The 26,086-nt window shown below is 37.7% G+C and overlaps 1 protein-coding gene across 13 annotated transcripts in view; it reads left to right on the forward strand.

The window, feature by feature from the left end:
• Positions 1–26,086, forward strand: part of SIPA1L1 (signal induced proliferation associated 1 like 1) — a 227,797-nt gene that overhangs the window by 190,696 nt on the left and 11,015 nt on the right. For all 13 annotated transcript variants that reach the window (XM_030039930.1, XM_030039986.1, XM_030039978.2 and 10 more), the window contains 6 exons: positions 5,651–5,800; positions 10,813–10,937; positions 13,733–13,851; positions 16,429–16,868; positions 22,781–23,020; positions 24,106–24,271. In XM_030039930.1, coding sequence (XP_029895790.1) covers positions 5,651–5,800; positions 10,813–10,937; positions 13,733–13,851; positions 16,429–16,868; positions 22,781–23,020; positions 24,106–24,271 — 1,240 coding nt within the window. The remainder of the gene's footprint in view (positions 1–5,650; positions 5,801–10,812; positions 10,938–13,732; positions 13,852–16,428; positions 16,869–22,780; positions 23,021–24,105; positions 24,272–26,086) is intronic.

The raw sequence follows: 26,086 nt of genomic DNA on the forward strand, positions 1-26,086 counted from the left end.
ACAAATGCCCAGTCCTGTGCCTAACTAGCAGAGTACTTAAATTTGCCTTTATTGGATTGTCTTCATGTGTCCAACTCACTAGCTTATACTTAAACTGTCCCGGTTTCTCATAGTATCCTGGCTCCCTGAATGTATTCGTGATTGATGTTCACGTTTGTAGGCAGGAAAAATAACCCAAAACTTTATAAATCTTAAAATAAATCTCTAATGTTACTGCAACATTAAGACTGAAAAAGCTAACAATATAAATGCAATAGTCCTGAGGTATGGCTTCTTTCACAATATTAATTAGTCCACATGGGACACTGTATAGCCTATAACCCAGAATAAATATCAGTGATACGTAAAGTAAAACAACAGTAAACCACATGTATGCAAAGTATGTCAGAGCTAATGTTATTGGAGAAGATGTAGTCTTAGACCTTGATTTATTTTTTTATTCCCCTCCCAATTTTCTGTTTGTATTTTCTACACTTGGTTTCCAGACTTTATTAAGAAAAAAATGTGCAGGGAAAGGAGATGAGATAGCGTTAGATGGTAATTGCTTCTTAATTAACTTATTGTAAGCTGGAACCAGTCTTAACTAAAACTTGGTTCAACAAACAGTTGAAAAGTGTGAAAACTAGTGAGCAAAGCATGCTGTTGGACTTGTGCAGTTCAGTACTGTTCTGGATGAAAGCTCAAGGCTCTAACTAGAAAATTTTTGAGCACAGTCAATATTTTAAACGAAATGGAAAACTGAATTACGGCATGACTGCAGTCGAGCACTGGCTGTAAAATTCCACAATATGGAAGTATTAGACCAATATTCATTAAAGCTGGTTTTAAGTCTTATTGAGGACTTTGGAGCACAGTCTTACCCTAAAACTTCATACTTTGAACGATGCCTGTGTGTTGTCAGTGACAGTAACTGTGCCAGTAGTAGTTCATAGGTTAATTCCTGCAGATAGATTCTAGTTTAAACTGTTCCCATATTATATGAAAATACTAATCTGCTGCTGCTTGGCTTGGATCAGTGATGTTTTTCCTAATATAAACAAGCAGGTGTCTGTGCTCATCTCACCACCTGTCAAGTGAGCATTGTAGCACATGCATTGCCTACCTCACAGGGTTTGAGGATTTGTTATTTTAAAGTTTTCGTAACATTCTTCAAATTAAAAGATGTACTAACATGAGATTATATCTTATGCGTTTCCTGCTGGCACCAGGACCTAGAGCTGGGTGTAGCAGTGGAAAACTAAAGGTTTGTTGGTACACCCGACTGTATGGGCAAACTCTTGTGTTCCAAAAACATCTGAGAAGAGCCATGCTGTGTCATGTCAAGAGTTGGTCTCTCTTGTTTGACTGGCCACCAGCAGGGACCAAGGAAGAGCATAAGAAATGCTTACAAGTATAAAGGAAGACTCCTTACCAGGTCTGACAGTCTCCTGGCTGTCTGCTGTTTAAGTTTGCCTGGAGCCGGATGCACCTGTACTGCTGTGTTTAACAGCTGTGGATCGTATCTCTTCATCCAGGTGCCTGCTAATTGGTCTCTTGATAGTTCCAGGTCTCTTGCTTGTTCTTTTGTCATGAGGGATAATGCATAATCATTGTTTGCTCGATCCAATATAATTCACATTTGGACAGATTGAAGCAGATACGATAAAATTCTCTATAATCTGTGGAGCCATATAGCCTATTCAGTGTTTCTTCATAAAGAAGCCATTCTGTACCTCTGGTTGTCCTGTTGCCTGCCTCTGTATCTTTTCTTGTTGTAATACATGTTTTGATGATCAAATTGAAGAAAAGTGTTCGAGAAGGTATACAGTGTAGTGTGAGAAGGTACAATATGACAGCATAATTACACTTTCTGTTCATTCGCTATCCCCTTCCCCAAAATTGCTGATGTTCTTTTTTCCTTTTCGAGTGGTTCGGTTTCCTTTATAACGTGAGAGCATTGAGTCAGTGTTTTCAGAGAACTGTCACATCTTGCACTATTATCAGGATTGCAAAAATCAAACACGTGGAAGGTAAGCATGCCAGAATTAAGATTTGCTGTGCAATTTTATTCAGAACTCTTGTGTAACCGTATTTTCTGATACTTCCTTTGATTAAATTACGAGAATTTAACAGAGGACATCTGCCTCGTTCAGTTCACACAGTGGATGCAGCTCATTAAAGAAGACCTATTTAATATTTCATTTTCCTCTTCATTACTTCATCCCTTATTTACTGGATAGCACTCAAATCCTGTTGTAAAGATGCAATTACTAATTCCTAATTCCTCTAAGCTTTATAGTGGTGCCCATATAGTTTCTGAATGCTTCACGGGTATTAATTAAACTTAATTTTCAAAACTCTTGTGGGAGAGGAGATGTCTTTGGCCCTCTTCAGATTAAGAACAAAGGTAGAGAGAGAAATTATGTTCTAATCATTTGCTCTGTCTTATTTTGGGCATCTCGTATTTGGAAGTGTGCCCAGCATTGTTAATATTGTATATATTCAAATTACAGCTTCAGTTGACTTCAGCTGCTTTGATAAGTTTTCAGCTCAGAAGTAAATTGGGCCTTGGAATCAAATAAGGCCTTTGCAAAACTTGCAATTAGTGACAATGAACATAAAATTTTCTTTAATGAGTATGCCAGTGGTCATATTGGAGTGCTGCAGCAAGTGCAAGATAAGAATTCAGTTTGCTAAGTCAGCACTGAAATGCCTTGACTATAAGGCCATCCTTTCTCTTTTGCCAGCTGGTGCCTCCTTCACTTCTGAGCTGTGCAGCTCTTGCAGGAGAAGTTGTAGCACAAAATAAAACTTTATGGGGCAAAGGTCCTAAGGGAGAAGGCACCTGTGTGTGATCATATAAAGACTAAAGACTGCCTTAGGCCATAGTCACAAAGCATGCTGGACTGACATTTTTATTATGATGTGTATATTACATACCTATGCATACTGAAGACATGGGGAAAATTACAGCTAATGACATGGAAATTAATTTATTAAGAGCAAGATGGATGCTTTCGATGTCTGTGTTGTCATACTAAACAAAATAAACATACACCCATCCCACTCTGCCTTCACAAAAGATCAGTTTCTTCCCATACTTGGCAAGACTCAACCAGTCCTTTCAGGATGAACTAGATCTGTTAGAACTAAATCATGCCTGGTATAATCCCATTCTATTGACTGCAATGTAATTGTATCTGTTTAATGCAATGGACGCTTGGCCTATTTTTAAATTCAATTATGGGACTCATGCACTTAAGAAGAAATTCCAAAATGGTTAAAGCTGTCTTTTGAAATAGATAATAGCTTGTTTTAGTTTGGCTTTTAATTATAAATAAAAGACAAGCACAGAATATCTTAACTATAGGGGCATACTGCTAACACAATAGTCCTTTTGTCTTGGGAAGTGCCTTTCATCAATAGATTTCAAAGCAGCTCAAAAAGTCAATTCAAACTAATTTACTCTGAAGTTCTTTTGTCTTATTTATGTGTTTCACATAAAATGAAACGTCTTTCACTATTAATGCTTTTTAGTGCTATTGTGAACTGTACCAACAAAATGTATTGCTGCTTTAAATAACAGGGTGTCCTATCTGACTGGTTGTTCATTGCTGTTGTTCAGACCACATTTATAATACAATTCTGTTTGCCCTCGAGGTCTTTCATCTTTGTAAATGAGTTATAACTCCATGACATAGTTCTGCAATCTTGACATTTCCTTCTGAGCAGCACTGTCACTTTTTGGTAAGGCATAGGAAGTAAAGAAAAGGCATAGCTGAATCTGAAGTGAAAATGTAAGCATTTTCCAACAGGAAATCATTTTACAGAAATTATTTGAGAAGTAATTTGTTTCCTTGCCATAAATTCTAAATTTAGTATTGGGAAAAAAGTTCATACTTTTAAACTGTGTATTGCTCTGCAAGCATAACTGAGTTTAAATGTGTGTGCCTGTATAGGTGGGTGAATGCTATTGAAAGCACATACTCTTGTTGGCCGAACTTTTTTTTTTTTTTTTTTTTTTTTTTTTTTTTAACAACAGTACCACTGGGAAAACGAACTGCTTGGCTCACGGTTCCCCAAGTTTCCAACTCTTGAACCATGTTCTTTGCAATCAAATATTTCAGAATTGATACTTGATAAATGTGAGAAGTTAAATTCAGTTTGGTAGACTAGAAAGGAATTACTGGATTTGGTATGGTACTTCTGATGGTCAGGCGTTAGATCATTCCTTTCTTGTCTGGGAAAAAGAGTTACTATTAGTCATATGCACTTTATGAAATTCTAGATGATCAAGATGTTTGATCCATTCCTACTGCTCTTTCCATTTTAAGATTTTGTTAGTTTACTGCTTTTGTGCAAACTACTGAAGGGCGACAAATGCACATTTGGTGTATATACACACGCACACACTCTTTGGATAGATACACATATATAAGTAACATTAATCAGTGCAATATTTTTTTCATTTTCAAAAGAGTTTTTGAACTTTAAAAGTTCTTACAGTATTGTGGTGAGAGCTGATTAAAATCTGCCAGTCCGTTACAGGTAGAGATGAAGTGGCTAAGCTAAGATCTTGTAAATCCCCAGACCCAAGTTGTGTACTGAGGCAACTATCTGTGTTTCACTGAAGTCAATATGCATTTTTTTTAAATGTTAAAAGTTAAGTTGCTATTTAACTTGTGTGAGTTATAGTTAAAAAAATAGTTAGTAGTTTATAGTTAACTATAAACCTAGTTAAAATAAGTAAAGGTTTGCGTTCTCAGTAGGATTTTGATGTTCATGGATGGTGTCATTCAAACTCCATTTAAATCACTGCAGAAGTTCTGAATGGCGTCAGTCACCATTGAGTAGAACAAAGAACTAGGTAGCAGCAGTGAATTCAGCTGGGGTTTGGGAAACGAAATGCACAAAGCAGAGAATGATCTAAAAAAGCCTTCAACTACAGAACAGGATATACGAGTTGAGCAGTATAAGCCTGCTGCTTCCAGCCATTCTGCCCAGGTGCATGTGTCGCAATTCTAGCCCATTTATTTGCTGTACGGTTATTCCGACAGGAGAAGGCTTCATATGACTCAGGTGTGTATTTTCAAACAAGAGTTCTGGTATGTTGAGATAGTTCTATATTAGAATGTTAAGTTTTTAGAGGGGAGGTTAAGGTATTTATAAATAACATTACATTTTTTAGTCCTTGTGATTTAATGTGGACAAGTTTGGTGGCATAGAGATAGGCTTGATACTCTTGACAGAGTTTGCAAAGACAGCCACTACAGTTAGTTTAAATTCCAGGCAAGAGTTTGTTTTGAGAATTGTTAATATTTTGTTCTGTTTGGTATTTGGGTGAGGAATGTCATGCTTCATTATTCCTTACAAGCAATGCGTAAAAACAGATCAGGACTTTAGAAACTGGGATGTTTTCATAGTGTGTGCTGGGATTTTCCTCCCACACTTGCCTCTCTTCGTTTACTCCCCTGCATCCAGCTTTTTACAGCTGATTTTCCATGGTTTCCAATAGATTAATAAGGGGAAAATGTCTGATCCTTCAACTGACTTAATTTCTACTGTCTTCGTGATGCTATGTTGTTTGCTGATGTGACAATTTGCAGGATGTTGTCCATCATGCTTTGCGTTACGCTATTGCTGATTCAACTGGTTCATTTGTTCTGAACAGGTTGTCTCCCGGTTCTGATGTCTACGTCACAGTTTCATCCATTGCCTTAGCACGATCGCAACAGTGCCGTAATTCTCCAAGCAACTTATCATCCTCAAGTGAGACTGGCTCTGGTGGGGGCACATACAGACAAAAATCTATGCCAGAAGGGTAGGCACCAGACTTTTTTTCATATTTTTTAGGCAGTTTTTTTGTTCTCTGTTCCATTTGTTGTAATGTATATTAAACAAAAGGACAGCTTCCAGCCTCCTGTCAGCTGTTGTTTACATGCATTAAAACATGTTTGTTTTCAAATATCACTGTCATGCTTCTTGAAAAAGTCAGTTTTAAAAATCCCTTGCTTCCACCTTTTCCCTTTGCGACCTAACCTCTCTCTCTGATCTTAGTCTACAACTGCTCAGGTTACTATACAAAGGGACTGTTATGTATTTAAAAATCTTCATTAAAGGTGCTGGTTTCATGTTGCAAATTGCTTCATTTCACAGATTTAGATTCTAAAATAAACTAAGTAATAGGTTTGGGACTTTGCAGTCTGTGCTAATAGTTGAAGCAAAGTAGTGTTGAGTGCAACTAAGACTTCAGACATGCAGGCACAAAAGTGTTAAGTAATCTACAGCTAGCATCTTTTTCACATATTCACAGTCATCCTGTTTTAAGGCGCGCTCTTCCAACTTTCCAGAAAACTTCAAACTCTCTGAAGCAATCCAAAGTCAATGTAAGGGGCAACTTGCAGAGGAGGAAATTAAATCTGTATCATTTTCAGAGAGCGCTGAAAGGAGCAATAAATCAAGCATCTCCAAGTAGGGAAGAAAATAATTGGCAGCAGGAGAGCTGTCTACCACATTCCAAATTACTTCCTATAGAGAAGATGAAGGGGCAAAACTGCTGATAGTTCACACTGCAAAGCTTCCCTCTGAAGTCGTCTTGAGTACGTTGCAGGTCATTGTGTGTAATTAATTCTGGTTTGGGTCTTTTATAAAGTAGAAGTATCTTTTTCAGTATAATAAAAAATATATATTATTAGTCTGTCTTTTGCCTGTTTAGGTGCCTGTAAGGGGACACTGCTCTGTCAGCCCTGAGAATGCTCGTGGTTCTGAGCATGTGTTTGAACAAGTGCTGCTTCTTGCTCCAGAGCACTGAAGATTTGTCCTCCCTGTCCTTCTCCTTGCAGCTTAGTTTAAGTTTTTCTGAAGAGGCCATCTCTTCTCTGCTGCACATCTTCATGAAGGCTTTGATTCATGAGACTATCAGTCCTGTTCAGGTCATTATTTAAGTTTGTGCTTAAGTCCTGCTGACATCAGGAGATTTGCTCTAAACCCATTAAACTTTGCTGTAAGGAAACTAAATAGAAGTGTGTCCAGAGCTCTGCAGCTGGAAAAAGCACTTAACCTCTTCATACACTGCATACTTCCTGGCTCATTCATGCCAGCAGCACTTATATGTTGCCTTGAATTCTGAAGAGCAGCTTGTGCTCCCAATAGCTTGTCTGCTCTTTTCCAACTACCTCATTTGCTCTACAAAAAAGGTATTGCTGCTGTATGTCCTTAGACCATCACAACTCTAACTGCTTGAATAGGAAGGGGTTTTCAGACATGCTGGGGTTTTTGTTTTGAGTTGGCCTCAGAGCACACCAGCACCCATCCCAACCCTTTTCCATCTTTTAAGTTAATTATACACATGTGTTCACTACAGCATTCTTTGAGCATTTTGCAAGTTCAGCAGAGAGATGTGTCCTAGAAACCTTGCCTATACAGTCTTTTTGGTTTTGAAGTTTTAATTTAGTGCAAGGAAACACTGTTTAAATGGAATAATGAAAGAAGTAATTAATACATGAACTTTGTATGTTCTCTATTGGATGCTTTTTAAAAAAAGAAAAATCACTTATTAAACTCCAGTTATTTGACTATTATGTTCTATTCTTATAGGAAAAGCACTTTGCCTCCCATACTGACCTTGTACACATGAATCATATTTACTCAGGGCTTTCCAAACATTTTCTGCTAGGCTAAATGGAAAGCATGAAAAATGTAATTATGAAGGAAGCTTTACCTTGCCTCAATAAGCAAAGTAATGTCTGTCACATTACTAAAAATCATTGCAGTTCCATGTGCATCTTCTGTTGAGATTCGTCTGAGACACCAGATCGCCAGATGTAGGGATGTTGGATGTACCAGGTAGCGCTGGTCAGTGATTAACCCATATATGTTGTTAAAATAGGGGAGAGATATTGTAGCATTCAATTGATAAGATGTTGGAGAGAAGAATGGGCTGGAGGTAGGGGCCAAGGGGCACCATGTCCTGAAGGTAATCTTCTCGAGGTGAGGCTCCAGTGTGCTCTAGGTATGCCAGTCCCTGAGATTTCCCAGTGCAGGAAATCTCAACTGCATAATTTGTGTATACATTTCTTTCTTGTTGCATGATATGACAGATTTGGAAAGTTTGTGAAACTTAAATGACTGGAAGCGTAGCATGGGTGTGAGTCCAACTTCTGTCAGACACCGGTAAGAGCAGTAACTGCTGCCTCTTCTAGATTATTGGCCCATATCCTAAGCTGGGTATAGGCAAAAACTTCACTGCCTTTGAGAATGTCCAGATTGGTCTTGATGTATGTATGTGTGTTTCGTATACTTATCCTGTGTTTCCCTGAAAGTACATATATGTAACAAATGATTCTAGAATGTAAAAATGAAATTCAAAAATACCAAAATAATGAGTTTCTTCTTATGACACACACACACACACATATATATATATATATAAAAAATGTATATTTAAACAATTTCACTGTTCTTTTAATCCAGATAGATTTCTCCTTTGAGTTTTTGGGTTCATTCCTACATACCCTAATGGGCTATATATTTAAGCAGCATAGAGTGTAGCACCATGTGCATTTATTATTCCTGCTTTTAAATAGTCCACTTCCTGTAAAAAAGGCAATCTAAAGACATTTCTTGCTGCTCAGTTAGTAGACCAATGATTTTAATGAAATAAAATTAGAAACATGGTGGTTTTGTATATCTCTAATCTTGAAAAAAAGATCCCACATCATAAAATATGCCAAATGCAGAATTGACTGATTTTATACATATGAACTTTATGGAGTTTAGGTAAGAGGGCAATGCATAGAAAGTAAAATATTGATGCAGCGCAACTTTATTGCATCAAGGTTTCTTGGGGTTTTGACTTTTTCTTTTAGGTACAAACTTCTAGTTGTTTTATCATGAAATGATAATCTTCCCAAAATACAAGTGTTAGAAGTTCAAAAATTACCTCAGATCAGTGCTTAAAGAATCAATCAGCTTTTGAAATGTTGTGTTCAGACTTTTTATGCATCTGTTGAATTGGTACTGATTCATCATGTTTAATTTAGGTATTTGATTAAATGAAATCCCAGCTAGTCTGTGTGAATAAAAAAGGAAAAGCATTACTCACTTCATGCAATTTCAGTTTAAATTGTTTGTATTCAGAACGCAGATATATCCAGGTTTTGTTCACTTTTTTTTATTCATCAGACTGTATGTTGGCTATACCAGGGAGCGGTGAACAAAAGGGAAGTAGGGTCATCTTTGGGTAAAATTTAGAAGGCCCAAATTTCAAAATGTGACATTTTGGAGCTGTGCTGCATGTACAGGCATGTTCCAGCTGCTTATCTTTAAGGATGGGAGTGGGATTTTGTTGTTCTGAGTCATATGATGTTTCTTCAGCAGGTTCATTTGAGTTAACAAGTACATGAACTTTCAAATGGGATAACCACATTGAGCTTGTTCTGACAGCTGGGCAGATGTCTGTTTTACGCTGGAGGTCGTGTGGGGCAGTCTGTAGCTAGTAGAGTGAGTAGAAAGCGCAGTTTGGGTATTTTATTTTCTGTTATTACATGAGACACTTAAAGCTAGAGAAACTCCTTGATAGATATAGAATATATCAGCTTGTTTTTGTAATTCTTTTGTGTGTTACTGTGTGCATGTAGAGTTTGGGGATTTTTTTTTTCCTTCGGGGTATGTCTGATTAAAAAAAAAAAAAAAACCTCAGAAATGCATTATTCTTGACGAATTCTTAATGATTGATCTGCTAATGCTGAACCCAACTATAATTCTTATAGACTTGTAAGTGTTTTATATGTAATACAGAATTATAGATGTAACTCTTACAGGCTTTTCGGTGTACGAAGGCATGTAAACTTCGGTACAGCACAGAGACACTGTGTGTCTCCTTTATCATTAGATTGTTCCCCTAAGTTTACTATATCTTTATTGAGCTTCCGAATTCCATCTGACTAATCTAGCAAGATTTACAAAGTCCATTGAACAGAGTTTTCCTTTTGTTCTGTATGCTTTATTCTATAGCAATAGGTATACATGTCTTGCTGCTTTCCTACAGCTGTATTTAGTTTACGCTAGTCCACTCAAATTATTTTATGATCAAATAACTTAATAATTTACAGAATTTATAACCCCCACATTTTGGGAATCTATAACCAATACAGTCAACTTTATAAACGCTTATTTAAAATGTTTGGCACTGTAACATTGTCCCAAATGAATCTATGTTGTTTGCATGTATGTCTGTACCACCTAGGTATGACCTTACTAGTCTTTTGCTTAGAACCCAGGAAAATGGCTGAGATCCATGGGATTGTCCCAACAAACTTTCTGATGTTCACTTTGACTAGTTTGACGTAATGCTTTCACAGTTAAAAGGATCCATCCTTGGTATCTTTTCCCAATAAACACACCTCATTTCCCTTTGTGGCTTTTATCCAGACTTTCAAGTTTTACTCATTGTGGTCAGTTTTCTGTAACCATGTAATGGTCTGGTCACCTTTCCATGTAAACATCTATGTAAATGAAGACTAATAATTTTATTTCTGGATGTTTTGGTCTGTTTTATTTAATTGCATGTACTGTAACCAGATGTTCTTGATCAAAGATGCTCAATAAATTAATGTGTACTGTAATCTTATGCATTAAAGGTGCTAAATGGGTCCTGAGAGCTGCCACAAAAGTTAAATGGAAAAGCCATATAAATCCCTTAAGCAGTTGTTCTATGCATTGGTCTGCCCTGTTGTTTGCCACTAGCTTCTTAGAAGTGCTCTTTTTCCCTTATGTGAGATTTATGCATGTTTAAAATCATTATCTGCTTTGTTTTTTGGGGTGTTACAACAGGTTTGGAATTAGCCGTAGATCCCCTGCTTCCATTGACAGGCAGAACACGCAATCAGATACGGGTGGTAGCGGCAAATCCACACCCAGCTGGCAAAGAAGTGAGGATAGTATCGCTGACCAGATGGGTAGGTAATTAATTTCTTACAATGTGAGCAAGTGGTGCTAACCACAAGGTGACTTTGGCAATACTTCTCCATGCAGAGCGAGAACCCTCTTAAGCACTGTTTTTTCAGTGTCTTTGAAAGTTAACCTTGTTCATCAGGATGAATAATTAGGTCTGGAACATGTACTAGCTTGGGCAGTCTGTTTCCTTGAGACCTATGAGTATCACCTGAGGAAGAACTGATTTCAGTTCTTCATTTGATTGTGGGACTAAATCTATCTTAATGCTCTTACCGTGAAAAACTCTGTCCTTTTAGAAGCAGTTGGGTAGACACACTTACTAATTTGTCTTGCTGTCGAGGACTTGTTTGACCTCACCTACTCTCCCGAGTGACTTGGCTTAGTTTAATTTTTGCTTAGTTTGTCTAAAGTGCTTGTGATGCTCCCTTTCAAACGGTGCTATATAAATGCAAATTGATTGTTTGATCATTGAAGCTATAAAAATACCATGTACAAAATGGAAAAAATGCAATTAAAGTTTAAATAGTGAAGTAAATCTATAGCTTGGTAATCACCTTCCACCAGCATATACATTTTCATTGCACTTTGCAATTAAGCTGTCGGCTGAGGGAACATATTAACTACATAAAACAGCTGGGTGCTGAGAATTTGCATTGTTAAGCCTTCATTTGAAGTTTTTGCACATAGACCTTTTGCTACAGCTATGGCTTGACTCGAGTGGATATCATTGAGACTGACACCAATGGAAATGTCCTGTCTACAAACAGCGTTGATCCAATGTGATGACCATGGTCAAAATTGCTAGATGGGTTTTTTCTGACTTTGTTACCATAGATTAAACAATTCGATACTTTTTCTATTGCACATATAGATAGATCATTTTAATGCATCACAGCTTTTGTTCTATATGAGTGGCTGGTGTTGAACACAGAATAGGGTTCAGGGAGATCAGCAGGAGTTTGCTAAGGCACATGCCAACCTCAGGTTCTGGAGATGTACTTTGTTCACACACCTTCACAACCTCAGTGAGCTGTGCCTTGTTATTGAAGCCATCTGTCAGTCCCTCCGTCACAACTCCCCCCATACTTCTCACTACAAAGCTGTGATTATACTGATCTGCAGTTCTCATTTTGACAGAACGATTTTTAATCACATATGTTTTGATACTGTGTGATGGTGACGACAAATCTAAAACTGATCTTTTGCTCAGCATTACTTTTGCAGACAAACAGTTGGGTGTTGGTGCTGGCACTGAGTGGAGCTGCCAGCAAGTTCTGTTCTACAGTATCAGGTGTCACCATATTAGCAAAACAAATAAATAAGGCCAAAAAGAACAGGAAAAATTGTGTGGTAGAAGAGATGGCTCCGGCATTTGGCAAAAGCTGAAAAATGCATACTGATATGTAATCCCTATATTTTATCTCTTGTGTATTGTCCTATATTCATGGAATTGCAGTTGGAAGCTGTATCTCTGACTGGAGACTTTATTGCCAGTCTGGTGAATCTAGGTGAAAGTTTGGTTCTGTGACAAATAAGCACATTTCCACTTGGGATAATCTGTCTCAAGGTAAATAAGGCATTAGGTGCAATGAATCCACACGCTCACTCCTTCCTGGCCCGTTCTTAGCTACAGAAGACCTTTGTTCTGTGTGCACCAGCTTGCTACCACTTGCTAGGGGGAATCAAGTTTGGGTTTGGGGGTTTTTCTACTATTATTATTCTTTTATATTAAAAAAACCTTTTTCATTTGTTTTTATAAAAGCTAGTAATGCTGCAGATTAAGATGAACAAACTGTAGCTGTGTTGGGGAAAGCACTGCTAATTACCATGGGTATTGTTAAGTACTTGATGTTCATAATAAGCACATATTCTACTTAAAATCAGCACTTTTAGAAGTGCAGAACGTTGCATAACCACAGGAGGGAAAATACATGTAAGAAGTCACAAATGAGAGAGATTCTTCTAAAATACTGACCTTGGGCTCTGAAAAGGCAATTACCTACCTGACAGGCTGTGTCTGAACACTGTCTAGACCTCCTTATTTATCTCCTGGAAAAAAATAAGTTTAATTGGCAAAGAACACCCCTATGAGTGTCCATGTAAGACGAGTGATTTGAATTCCATCCAATTTTGTCAGGTTTAGTTTAATAAGTATTCCTTTTGTACATCTATGCAATTTCCACATTCACAGCCAGCAATTTTTAAGGGGATATTGTGTTTTCAACACATTTTTGCTGTCTATTCAATTAGAAAATGTTTATTTAACTCACCTTAACTTTGACAAGAAATATGCACAGTAGTTGTATTGGAGAAAATGTGTTCATGTAAGTGATCGCTGTAGACTTTTGCTATTGCCCTGCCTTGTGTAGAATACAATTTAAGGAAATGTGGATCTTCAGGTTTTTTAATCTCTGGCCCACAGGCAATGTGCATATAGGGATGCAATGTCAATACACTGTGAAAATGAATATTCCGGTGCTTTAATGCTCTGATACAGTGCTGTTGGAGGACAATGGGGGCATGATACCATTCAAGTTGTCCTAACAAAAGTCAGGATGGTGGCTGCTAGTTTTTTGTGAAGTCTTACTGATTTACGCCAAGCAGGAATGGGCCCTCACTTACCTGTGTTTTGTCACAATATGTATTTTTTTATTTGGAATGAATTTCGTATTGGGTATCCAAAGTTTTTGGCTAATGGTAGTATTGGAAAAATTGCAGTGTAAAATTAGGTTACACATTTTCTTAGTTTGTTGCACTGCATACGCTCTTCAGTACATCATTGTGTGCTGTATTGCAGAACCAACATGCCATCTCCCAGCAGTATCAAAAGTACTGCCATCCTTCAGAGAAAGCCCCAGTGGAAGACTGATGAGACAGGATCCTGTGGTTCACTTGTCTCCAAATAAGCAGGGTCATGTAAGTTATCCTAAAAAAGGAATTATTTAATGTTTTTGCCTTTGCTCCACAAGCTCTTGATACCAAAAGTGTTGTTCGAAGTTATATTTAGAGTGTCAGTTAAAAAAAGAAAGAAAAAAAGCTTCAAGCCCTGTTCCCTACTAGAACATGGAGGAAGCAGTAGAGCAGACCTGTTGCTCCCTGAATCCTACAGAAGCTAAGCACAGCCTACAGAAATACTTACTGGTTAATAAAGTTTTGTTGCCAGTTGAACAGCAACTTCTTATCTGTTATCTTGTGATAAGTAGAGGATTTGTGGGAGTTCACAAAGCTATTCCTAGGCCTCACATACAAGACTTAAAGTTTACTAATATATTTTATAATGCAACACTCAGAAAGCTGCTTCTTTGAAACAGAATAGTGATCTTGCTTTGGGGTTTGTATTTTCTCCATTTTCCTCATCTAGTGTAACTATTATTTCCTTTCCATAACCTACCTTGCACACTGTTGGAAGACTTTGTCTGAAAGGTCTGCTGGAATCCTGCCAAAAAAAAAATCTTTCTTGTTTTATTCATGTTTAAGGTCTAAATGGTAAATTCTGCCTTTCTGTCTCTGCAGAGTTAGAAATGCACACCTTGTTGGAGACTGTAACTTCCTGATTTACATACAGAGAGATAGATAAATGCAGTAATGCTCATAAAGTTAAAATGTCTTGAAAATATTTAGGTCACTAGAATAAAATAAAAAAAAAGCACCCTTTAAACTTTAAATTACTCAGTAAGCTGTATGGCTTGGTTTTTTATTTATTTGTACAATCAGCTAAAAGACGGAGTTGTGTTGTGTGATTATACTGGAAGTATTAGTTGCATTTATTTAGGTGTGAGAAAGTCTTTAATTAGTTCCTGTTACTTGCTCCTGCTTACCAGCATTCTTCTTTCAGTACAATTGGCAGTGTTGCTTTTAGGTTATTAATTCATAACAGCACATCTTTATTATTTAAAAAAAAAAAAAAAAAAAAACAAAAAACCAAACAACCCCCCTCCAAAAAAAAAACCCAAAACCAATGAAGAACAAAGCACCAAAACATCACCACCACACCTCCACACCTGTCTTCATATTCTTTGGAGCACAAACTAATTTTTATATTTAGATTGACCTGTTTTCCATGAGATGTATTTGACCGAATAATGATGTAATACATAACTCATTAGCTTGCGTGCAAAGTGCAGCACTGGAATTATTAATGCTTGCATTCTTCTCATTTAGTCATTGTTGAAGAAAATCTTTATTATGTGAACAGATGGATGGGGGGAGTGATGTAGTTCCTAATGAAGAGCAGTAACTTTAATTGGAGATAACTAGGAGTCCAGATCAACTTACTTAATATTCCTCCTGTTTTTCTGTCAATTCTTGCTTTAGTATAATAAGAAGCGTGGATGCTGAGACTTCTTGCTCTCGGTATACATTCATTCTCTGTTTTCCCTCTTTTCCAGTGAAAACAGAAACAGTATCTTTGTATTTGGCTGGGATCTCTGCCCATGGCTGTTCAGTGAAACTCCAGGGGTAGACAGATAGGAAAGGTGGTTCTAAGTCTCCTTTCCATCCCATCTCTTATTCCTAGGCCATCTGGTCACCAAACAAGTCCATTGCCTACTGAAAAACTGCTTCAGTTCTGATTATATAGATGATCAGAACTTAGATAAATTCTGTAGATGGAAACTAAAATTAAGGAATCCGCATGGATATAAATACCCAAAGGTAGGTGAGCTACTAAGCAATGATGAGCGTATGGCAAGAAATTCTTCCTGTAATGGGGTATTCCACCCACTATGGGATTGACGGCGTTCAGTTTCTTCGTAACAGCGGGCTGTAACCACGGACAGAAGATACAGACCAGCCAGACACTGGCATGCCCTGATAGGACAGTTTAAAAGCATTGCATTAAAGCTTCCTTTCTTGCAATTCTGCCTTTTGGAAAACAATTTCAGATTAGTTAAGTGGCATTTCAGTGGTCATTTGCAAAGGACACTCCTGCTGAGGAGGAGATATACCCTACTACGAAGGGGTAGGATGAGCAGTGGTTATTTTGCCCTGCTTTAACCTTTTGATAGGCAATTGGATTATTAAAATAATATACGCGCTTTCTGTGGATTTGTTATGTTTCATGTTCTAAAACATTGGAGTCTTAAAATTAGAATATTTTTAATTATAGTAGTTATAAACCAACTCAAAGTCTGCACAGCTCAGCCAATTTCATTGGACTGGGCTGAGCAGAACTGTGCTTGAAAGGAAACGGTGTCAAGTATTTTGGGACAAAACACAAACAACTCTGGCTTTCCCTGAATAATTAAGACATGGCTTCCAAATCCATATGAAAGCTTTTTATGTGCACCCAGAACAGAGCATGTGCGTTGTGTTGGAATGAAATTTTTAGCGTTTATTAGTCTCCTCAATGTATCTATCCAATACCTCAAGGGAGAGGAGCTCCTGTTGTGCAGTGGTGACTTGTGTAACCATTTTTTTTCCTCCTCTTTATTGCCATAATTCTGAAATAAACCTACAGGTGTGGTTTTTTTGGATTGTTGTTTTCTTCTGTAGTCTGACAGCCACTACTCCAGCCATTCCAGCAGCAATACTCTCTCCAGCAATGCCTCCAGTGCTCACAGTGATGAGAAATGGTATGACAGTGGAGAGCGCACCGAATCAGAGCTGAACAGCTACAACTACCTTCAAGGGACTTCAGCTGATAGTGGCATAGATACCACTTCCTACGGACCTAGCCACGGCAGCACTGCCTCCCTGGGAGCAGCAACATCTCCCCGTACAGGGCTAACAAAGGAGAAAGTGGCACCTCTGTGGCATAGCTCCAGCGAAGTGGTCTCCATTGCAGACAGAACGTTAGAAAAAGAGAGCCACATGGACCGAAAGACTGAGTCTTCACTGAGCCTGGATATTCACAGCAAGAGTCAACCAGCCTCCAATCCTCTAACGAGGGAGAACAGTGCTTATAGTCTTAGTGATGCTGTCTCGCATACAAGGTAATTTTCACCTCTTATGAGACTGACCCCTCCACACTCATTTTCCCATTCTCACTCTAACTTGTCAGAAGTGAGAAGTGGATGTTAAAGAGAGAGGTTTGAAAGATCTTACTGTGCAGAAAGCTTGAAAATTAAGACCACCTTTAGTCTTTGCATCTGCTACTGCTTATAATACTAAAGAATGTCTTTGAGAGCATATTCCGTACTGCTGCTACTAAACTAATGTAAGACAGACATGCGTCTGATGTGTTCATAAGGAATATCTTGCAACAACTGTGGTTCATATGTGGATCAGAAAGGAGATCAGTCCATTTTATTAATGAACAGTTTAATATGGGCTTCTTTTTTAGTCTTGCAAGTACACATTTCAGATGTTTTGCATTTTTTTTCCTCAGTCTTTTTATTTAGAAATCTGCGTGCAGTCAGTATGATCAATACTGAGAGCAAGTTGCTTGGGAGTGCTAGCATGTAGATTTTAATCTCATTCTGCTGCAAGCTTGTGGGTATGACACATTACAATCACCTTCCCTCTCTCCCTTAGTTTTGCCACTTGTAAAATTGGCAATATCAAGTACATGTATAATGTGCTTGAACACCTCAGATGGAAGATACCCACTTTACAAGTTAATCAGAGCTGCTAGAGGCAGAAAATATTTTAGACCATTTTCCTAATCCATTTCCCAAGAAGTATCCAGTGTGCTTTTTGAAAAATACTCATACTGTGTCATACTAGCAACAAGAAAAAAAAAACAGCTCTTAAGGAAGACATGTGATCATCATAATTTGTTGGCCTTGTAGAGCCTGACTGTTGCATTTTTATTCTTAAGGCACCTCTGTTTTGAGTGTGCAGCTAAAATACCTACAGACTGGAAGTCTGAAGCAATTTTTACTAATCATTTTGAGCAGAGCTACATTTATGCAAGGCTAGATGTCTATGAGACAGTTTAACAACTCCTCATACAGTAGCTGCAAATAGGGGGTTGTCATAAAAACTGTAATGTAGTGAATGGTCTCCATGTACTTTGTCATGGTAATTTTGACTAAGTAATCTCTTAATGGCAGTTCTGGTCTGGTTTTCTGTCTCTCTTGGTTGACCATTTTTGGCACTAAAGCTTATATTCAGTTGGTATAATTCCCACCCAGGTCTTTGAGACTGGTGTTTCTAGTAGCTATGCGTGCACGAAGGACTTAAGCAAGTCTGTAGAAAACACTACGCAGAGGGGATTTACTTAGATTTTGGGCAATGTTAGCATATGCCCCTTTCTTGAAGGTAAAAATCTATATGGTGGTTATCTACAGGTGTTTATACCTTTTCTTTTAAGACAAGCATGTTTATATGCATTTTTTTAACGTTCATTAGAATTTACCACGTGCCCTGCGGTACTTGTCTGAATGTAACTAGCAGTAGCATTAAATGTGAGATTCTTATACAAAATGCTGATTGTAATAAAGTTGTCAGTAACATTTCCATTTGGAAGGATTTTTTCAGAAGCAACTCAAAGAAGCCTGGAAAACTTAAGTGTAACTCTTGGAAGCTTTATTGTAAAGGTGTGCCTAATGGGAATGGCGCCTTTGTACATCTGAGATGCTGGTTTCCTCTTCTCTGAGCACAAAATGGGTTAGTTCAGTAGAAAAGCCAAGAAAATTTAATAGAAGGAAATGTATCTTTGCAGGGCAGGCGTACCCTGTCAGCTCTCATTTTTGTCTTCCATGGATATTCTTTGCAACTTGATTGAAAACTTAAGTCCAGGATGTTGTCTCATTATTTATTATATGACAGCATTGTGTCTCCAAACATGGTATTTTCTCTGGTTGACTTGGATTAATTTACGTGATGTTTCTCTGATAGTACTGAAGTGATTCTCTGCATGTTTTGGGGGGGCTGTTACTGAAATTTCCAGATTGAAGATTCCCTAGACTTTATGCTAGAGAAAACAGTTGGCGGGTTTTTTCAAGTTTCATTTAAAAATCAGATGTTAAAAATGCAGCTCTTTGCAATAAGGAGTAGTAGCAATTTGTAGAACACATGGGACATGATACTTGAGAAATACTGCAATCCTTGCACCCACAACGTTTATTTTGGTGGAGAAAGAAGAGACTGACTTGTGTTCCTTCTTTATTATTTCTTATTTTTGAAGACTAGAATATGTGTTTGATGCCTCACAATAAAGCAAAGGCACAGTCTGGGCTAAAAAGCTTTCATTTTGTTTCTCATGGCATCCTCGGTTGGTGGTTGCACACTGAACAGCAGTGCTGACCTCAGGAAACCCTAGGTCCAGCTGTTTGCTCCCAACTCTCGCATAGCTCTGTCTATGGAGATGGAAGCTTGTTAAACTGGCACTTGCAAAATGTAACCACAGCTGACTGCTTCAAGGAGGTGAAGGAGGGGAGACTAAAGGGTGATTCTGAACCAGGCTACTTATTGTGAGAAATGAACAGCTTAATTGGTGTGTTTCTCTATCAGTTTCTAAATTGTTATCCTTTGTTGCTTCTCACTTTTTTACCTTTTGCCTGTGGATGCCAGAATGTCTGTAATGTCTTTAGAGCTGGGTTTCTGAACAAGAAGAAAAGGAATTTGGCCCTAAAAAGAACTCGGTGACAAAAGAAAAGAAAATAACCACAAATTAGAGTGTTTGTGTCTGTAGAAGACAGGAGCGATAATTAGTGTTCAGATCATTTGATGGTGCATAAAAGAACTTGTACCTGAGAATTGGTGGCAAAATGTAAATTATAGTGATTAACTTTTACAGCAGAGCTTCTGGCTGGTTTTTATTTTTCTTCTCCACCCCCATTCCCAAAGTCCTTCCTGATGATTGTGCAGATTTCTCTTAGCATCCCAGGAGAATTGCATTATGTAGGCCAGTAATTATACAGAATCGTTATAGCTGAATGTCATTAAATGAAGCCATATGCACTGATGGCATGAATTCCCTAGGAAAAAAATAAAATCAGACTTTCATTTCCACCTAAACTGTACGGTGTCTTATGGTCCTCTTACCAAAACTTAAAGGAAAATCATGGCTATTTCTAATCAAGTATATTTTTCCTTACTTGTAATAATTTTAAGATACTTAAAATATTATTTAATGATTGTAGAATACTTTTATGAATGGCTCATCTGCAATTCTTGTAGATTGTCATGTAATATTTGATTTTTTCCTTAATTTAATCCTTCATGTCTCAATAATTGAGGTGGGAGGTGGGGGACTGTCAAGCTGGTCCAGGTGTCTGTTACAGTAAGAGGAATCTTCTGCATGCTTCCTGGTGTCGAATACTCTAAAAACTTCCCATCACTACCATAGCACTCCCGCTCCGATTTAGTTTTTCTAGAGTTTATCCAAAGCCTTTTGCTCTCCAAATATCCTCTCAGTTAACAAGTGTGTCTCTTTATCTGTCAGTATCCTGTTGGCCTACATGTGTTTACTTCTAGGATGAAAAGCTTCAGTCGTATCCACAGTTCTGTGCATAGTTCCTGAAGCAGAATATCCTCCCAAAATACTATATTGTAAAACCACAGCTCAAAATATGCAATACACTTTAAAGAAAAGTGTATATAAAACTGTATGCTAATTTTCTTGCTTATTTGCCAGGCTGCTCATGGCATCTATTATATGATACATATTATAATAAATATTAAAGTAGTAATACTTAAAATACACAATAAGTGTATACTATATGATATCTAATAAAATAACATTTTATTAGATATACATCTGCATTTTATGTATAAATTTTATGTAGAGCATACTGAACATCATTTTTTACCCTCTTTGCCTAGTAATATTAAGGATCAACACTACCAGCCTATCTAGGAGTTGTTACTGGTTTTTATCAAGAAATGTTTTCTCACAGCTAGCACTTGCTTGAGAACTGCCTGATGGATTAAAGAATTCTGAAATGTGATTGGAACTTCCCTTTTCCTACACTGAAGCAAAAGACTTCTCCACTTCTTGAATGTATTTAGAAGGGGGTAAAGATGAAAAAAGAAATAGCCCTGTACGTTTTCTTCAAAGATGTGCATCTTCCCCAAATCTTGGCGGTTTAATTTTGCGGTGGTGATGCCTGACAGATGGGCTGGTTTACTTAGCATGTGTAGGAGTTTTCTTTCAGTATTGAAAAAGAAGAGAGAAGGGGGAATGAAGAGAAATTTACTGCCTGTCCCCCTAGCTCTTATTTTTCTCTGCTTTCTCGCTATAAATTCTGTTCACTGTTACAAATATGAAGTTTGTGATGTGCAGCACCAAACATACAGGCTTGATGGACAGGAAAATCTCTTCCTATATTTTCCCAATCTGCCGTCTTTTGTATAGGCCTTTCAAATGTACAGATGGAGGGAAGAAAAAAATAATTATATAATAAAAAAATCTGTAGTATTGTGATTTGATTTGCATACATATGAGGAGATGCCTCTTACCCCTGATGTGAGGGACTTCACAGCCATCCCTATGTACATTAGATGGAAGCATGGGCTGCAGCAGCCGGTGCTGTTTGAGGTGGAAAGGCTACAGTCCGCTCAGACTCCTCATTAAATCCACAGCACTTAACTGTTGGGACTCATGGTGCTTAACCTGAGCCATATGAAAATGAAACATACTTGAAGATGATTTTTTAGACTCCTTCTGTTGTTAGTGGAGAGAGAGGAGAAACTCCAAAGCATTAATTCTCCCTGTGTATCTGAGACACCTAATTTAAGATGAGGAGAATCGCCTCCTAAGGATATTTCTCCATTGACTACAGCAGAAGCCAGACAAGTGGCATAGATTAGATAACTAACTGACTTCTATAAGGCTAAATGTAGGTGAGATTATTTTCCCAGGTGGCAACATAAATTTAACAAATTCTTTTTTCTGTTTCAGTAAGAGAGAGAGATATGAAAATGCATTGTTTTATCAAGATATGAAAAGAGTGGTGAAGAATTTTCTGTTAAGCTAAGAAAGAAGAGATTATTCAGTGACTTTGTTCAGCCTTCCAGCTAATTTTTATTTCTCAGTCAGAAACCATTCTTTACCACAGGGCCATCTGTTTCAAATTCCTCCCTTGCAGTGTTGGATACAGGGATGAAAATGTGGCTAAGTTCTGTAGAGAGCTGATAGAAAACTGGTCTCCAAATATATAACGCTATTTCAGTATTAAGGCTGTACACGAAGTTTTCCTGTAACTGTACTTAGAAATGCCTGACCTTAAAGGTTGTTATAGTAAATACTGTCTTAAGCCCTAGTGCTCCTGATACTATGCAAGTTGCATCAGATTTGAATATCAGCATAACCAAAGAATAGCTCCAATCTAAAGCCCCCCTCCTTCTTCCAACAATAAGCTACAGTTGGTCATCCCAACTTTTTTTTTCTGTCTAGACAAATTGTGATATAAGTTAAGAGACCTGCTCAAACTTCTCAATTTAAGAGTCTTTTTTTGCAAATGGTAACTGATTTTCAGGCAAAATCCAGGAAGCCCTCTTTTGAAGGATGTATGGGTTTCTTCTCTGATTTGTTGTGGGGTCTTAAAGAGATGTTTCCTGTTGCTTAAGTTCTTTCAAAATATATTTTTTTCCACAGCCAGGAATTCCAGCAAGAAGTTGGACTTGGGTTCTTTTTTGCTGATTCAGCTACAATCTCTTGTATTACTTTGAAGCTGCCTAATGACCGTGAACCCTAGATTTCCCATTTATGAAGGGGAATGAGGGGACAGTGGTTGCATCCTTAGAGGTTGCTTACAAAATTTTTCATTACTATGTGAGATGTTTTTAATGAAACATTGGTGGAAGGCCCTTAAGAAGAGCAAACTAGTTTTGCTACTCTACCCACTATTGATAAGAGTAACATCTTGCGCCCAGAGTTCTGCTTTAAAAATAGTTAAACAAGGTGCATATATACACATTTGAGGCAAATTTTGTCTTTATTATGTTTTTCTCCTAGTACCATGAGCTCACGACACTCTGCCAGCCCGGTGGTTTTCACCAGTGCCAGAAGCTCACCTAAAGAAGAGCTTCATTCTGCTACTTCTCCCCAGCTCGCACCTTCTTTCTCCTCCTCTTCTTCCTCCTCATCTGGTCCTAGGACTTTCTACCCTCGCCAGGGTGCTACTAGCAAGTATCTGATCGGATGGAAAAAGCCAGAAGGGACAATAAACTCAGTGGGGTTTATGGATTCAAGAAAGTAAGACTGTTTTTTGGTTCTCTTGTTTGGTTATTTGCTTTAATTGTAAAGAAGCATTGAGATTTGTGACACTTCTCTGTACAGCAGAGCTCAAGACTATTTAATAGAATGCTTAGTCTTGTGTAGAACTTAATCTCTAATCTAGAGTTCTGCAGTTAGGCTTAAATATTTGATAGCTAATCTCATTCCCTTGTAACTTGTAAAAGATATTTTTTTAATCATTTCTAGAGAGCTGTGTGGATTTCAGTCCTATTAAAGCTTATCTTTCCTTGGGACTTCTTAAAGGTGACTCAAAATGCTCCTTGAGCAAATATTAAAAATCCTCTTAATGTAGAGCCCGAGTTTTCCTTAAGCTTCTCATCCCTGTAGTAGTAACATGCGTGCTATGCATTAGCTCTGTGGCACTCCATGTTGCCTTGCTAAGATTGCTGCCAGTATCCAGTCTAACTGGCTTAAAGCAAGCCAGGATCTCTCTGCATTACAATCTGATACCATCTCTTTTGAAAGAGAAATTGAGAAACAACTTACTAGTGAAAATATTGTTCCTTTAAGAACAATGGAAAACAATGAAAAAGAACTTGGAAAGCCAGTGGTTCATCCTATTTCAAAGTAATTTATTCAACCCTTCTTGACTTTTCTTGGGTCAAGCACACTATCCCTAGATGTTACCAATAACTGGCTGTCAAAAGGAGATAGTGAAACTTTGTGATAACTGCATTATAAAAAGCCAGTTAAATGATTAAAGAAACATGGGGATTTGCTGCTTTTGGGCTCTTTGAAGACATTTACATTATTTAGTTTTGTACAGAATACACGTTATTTTAATAGATTCAGTCCCGTATTGGGAAAATGTATTATGATAACCTTTAAGTGTATTGGTAGTTGACATTTTTAAACAAGTTTATTGCTTCAACAGGTATTCATTAAGATGAGGCTCTACTGTATTAGTGAAACTCCTTCCCTCCTCTGTGCCCCCACCTAGGTTTTTTCTTTGCAAGTCTTGAGGGTGCCATAATTCTTGTTTCATTCATGCCTCCTGCCCCAGGGCTTTGAGACCTGAATGTGTCTGTTCCATTTCATTTAAGACGTCACCAGAGTGATGGCAATGAAATGGCCCACCCTCGGCTGCGTGCTTCAGCAAGAGATCTACGAGCATCACCAAAACGAGCATCCAAGTCCACCGTTGAAGAAGAGCTGAAGAAATTGATAGATCTTGATAGCCCAACACCTGAATCCCAGAAGAATTTTAAGGTATGTTAAAGAGAGAATCTGTCATCTGGCTATCTTTTGTCCCAGTTAAGTGAAATCTGAGAATACATGAAGAGCAGTGTAGAGGTCCTCTTCTGATCTGAGTCATAGTTCTGTTGTTACAAAACAGAAATGTGTGAAGTTATATTTTATAAGAATTTAATGATTGAGTTCATTGCTGCCTAGGCATATCAACTAATAAAGCAAATGCTTCACAATTTGGAAAAGGATGAAGGCTATGAAGCTCTTAAGATTTCTGTTGTAGAAAATGCTGAGTGCTTTCAAAGCAGTCAGAGCTGAAGCGTTCATTCATACAGAGCTTACTTGGTTGGACTTTGCATTGGTCTCAAGAGTTTCTCAGATAGGATCTTTTCTATTGTCACCCTTAACAGGAAACTAAAATGCAAGGCATTTCCTGACTTCTCATCATGGACAGAAAGTCATCCATTTGTCACAGACTTACCTACTAGAGAAATACATTTGGGGAACAGTTTCATTATTACAGTCACTGCAATATTACAGTTCTGTGTGAAATTTAAAGAGACTAGTATGCCAAATTGCAAAGAATATTTAGGACTGCTGGCTCATGGAAAATCCTGTAGTGTCGTCTTATGCATTTGAATTGTTCTTCTCTGATTGCATCACTAGACAGTGACTTCTTGACAGTATTGAAACTCCTTGCAAAAAGCATGCTTTTATGCCTCTCTAATCCTGTTACTGCACAAGGACCAAGAATGCTCCCTAAACTTAAACAAATATTTATACAGAATAAATAGTTAGAAATATTTCCTGATGTGTTTCAAAATATGTATAATAAACACAAAAGTGCATATATTAATTTTAAAAATCCATCATTTTGAAGAGAACATCTTGATTTCTACAGTCTCCATGTATAGTCAGTGCTTAACAGCCCAGGCTCATCACCTAGAGCCCAAATGGTTTCCACAGCAACCATGCAGAAGAGAGAGCTGCAACTTCTTTCTTTGCTTGTAAAAACCCAAAGTGGCTTATTGAAGCTTGTAAGTGGTAGGTTCCGTACACAGATTATTTCAGATATTACCTTTGAGGACGGAGGCCAAAAAAACCCTTGCCAATGGCAAGACATCTTTTTCTTAGGTTTGTGGTAGTTCTGAGGGGAGTGGGACATCGGAGATGTGAGCATCTCCTTTTGGTTGTTTTGAGCAAGGGGATTGTTCTCTTTCCAAGAAGTTCCATTGTGTTTAAAGAGGTGACATGAAGGCCATGAAAAGTGTGTATGTTCCCAAGTTTGTTGTTTTTCTGCTGTGGGGTTAGCGAATCAATTCTTACCCTGATCCTTGTTTCCTGGTGCCTGTAGAAAGTACATTAACTCAGGTTACACTTTTGGTAAATTCTAGCAGGTTAATAACATTCTATCACATGAATAAATTAAATCTTTACCATTTTAAAAGTAACTGTCATTTCTGCCCACTGCATGATTTATATTTCATCTTACAAAAAAGTTGCTCTTGCAGCATGAATTTTTTTGACAGTTTAAAAAAAAAAAAAAAAGAGAATTATAATAGCCATCATTGGTTCACTGCACAAAGACCAAAAATATTCCTCCTTCCTGTCTGTTGGTTGCCAAAGGCTTTGTTTGCTAGTAGAATTTGTTCTAGGCTCTGATTTTGTGTTTTGTGTGTCTTTATTATCTTCCCAGCCTTCCTTATCTCGTTACCTACTACTTATCCTTAATCATATCTTCTCAGACAAGTCACCCTTCTTTTTCTCTTCCCTCTGCTCTATTACCAGAAGACAATTCCTACTCATATTGCCTCTGTTCCAACTCCATTAGATGTT

Source organism: Aquila chrysaetos, chromosome 2 (genome assembly GCF_900496995.4).
Source record: "Aquila chrysaetos chrysaetos chromosome 2, bAquChr1.4, whole genome shotgun sequence".
NCBI classification, from domain to species: Eukaryota; Metazoa; Chordata; class Aves; order Accipitriformes; family Accipitridae; genus Aquila; species Aquila chrysaetos.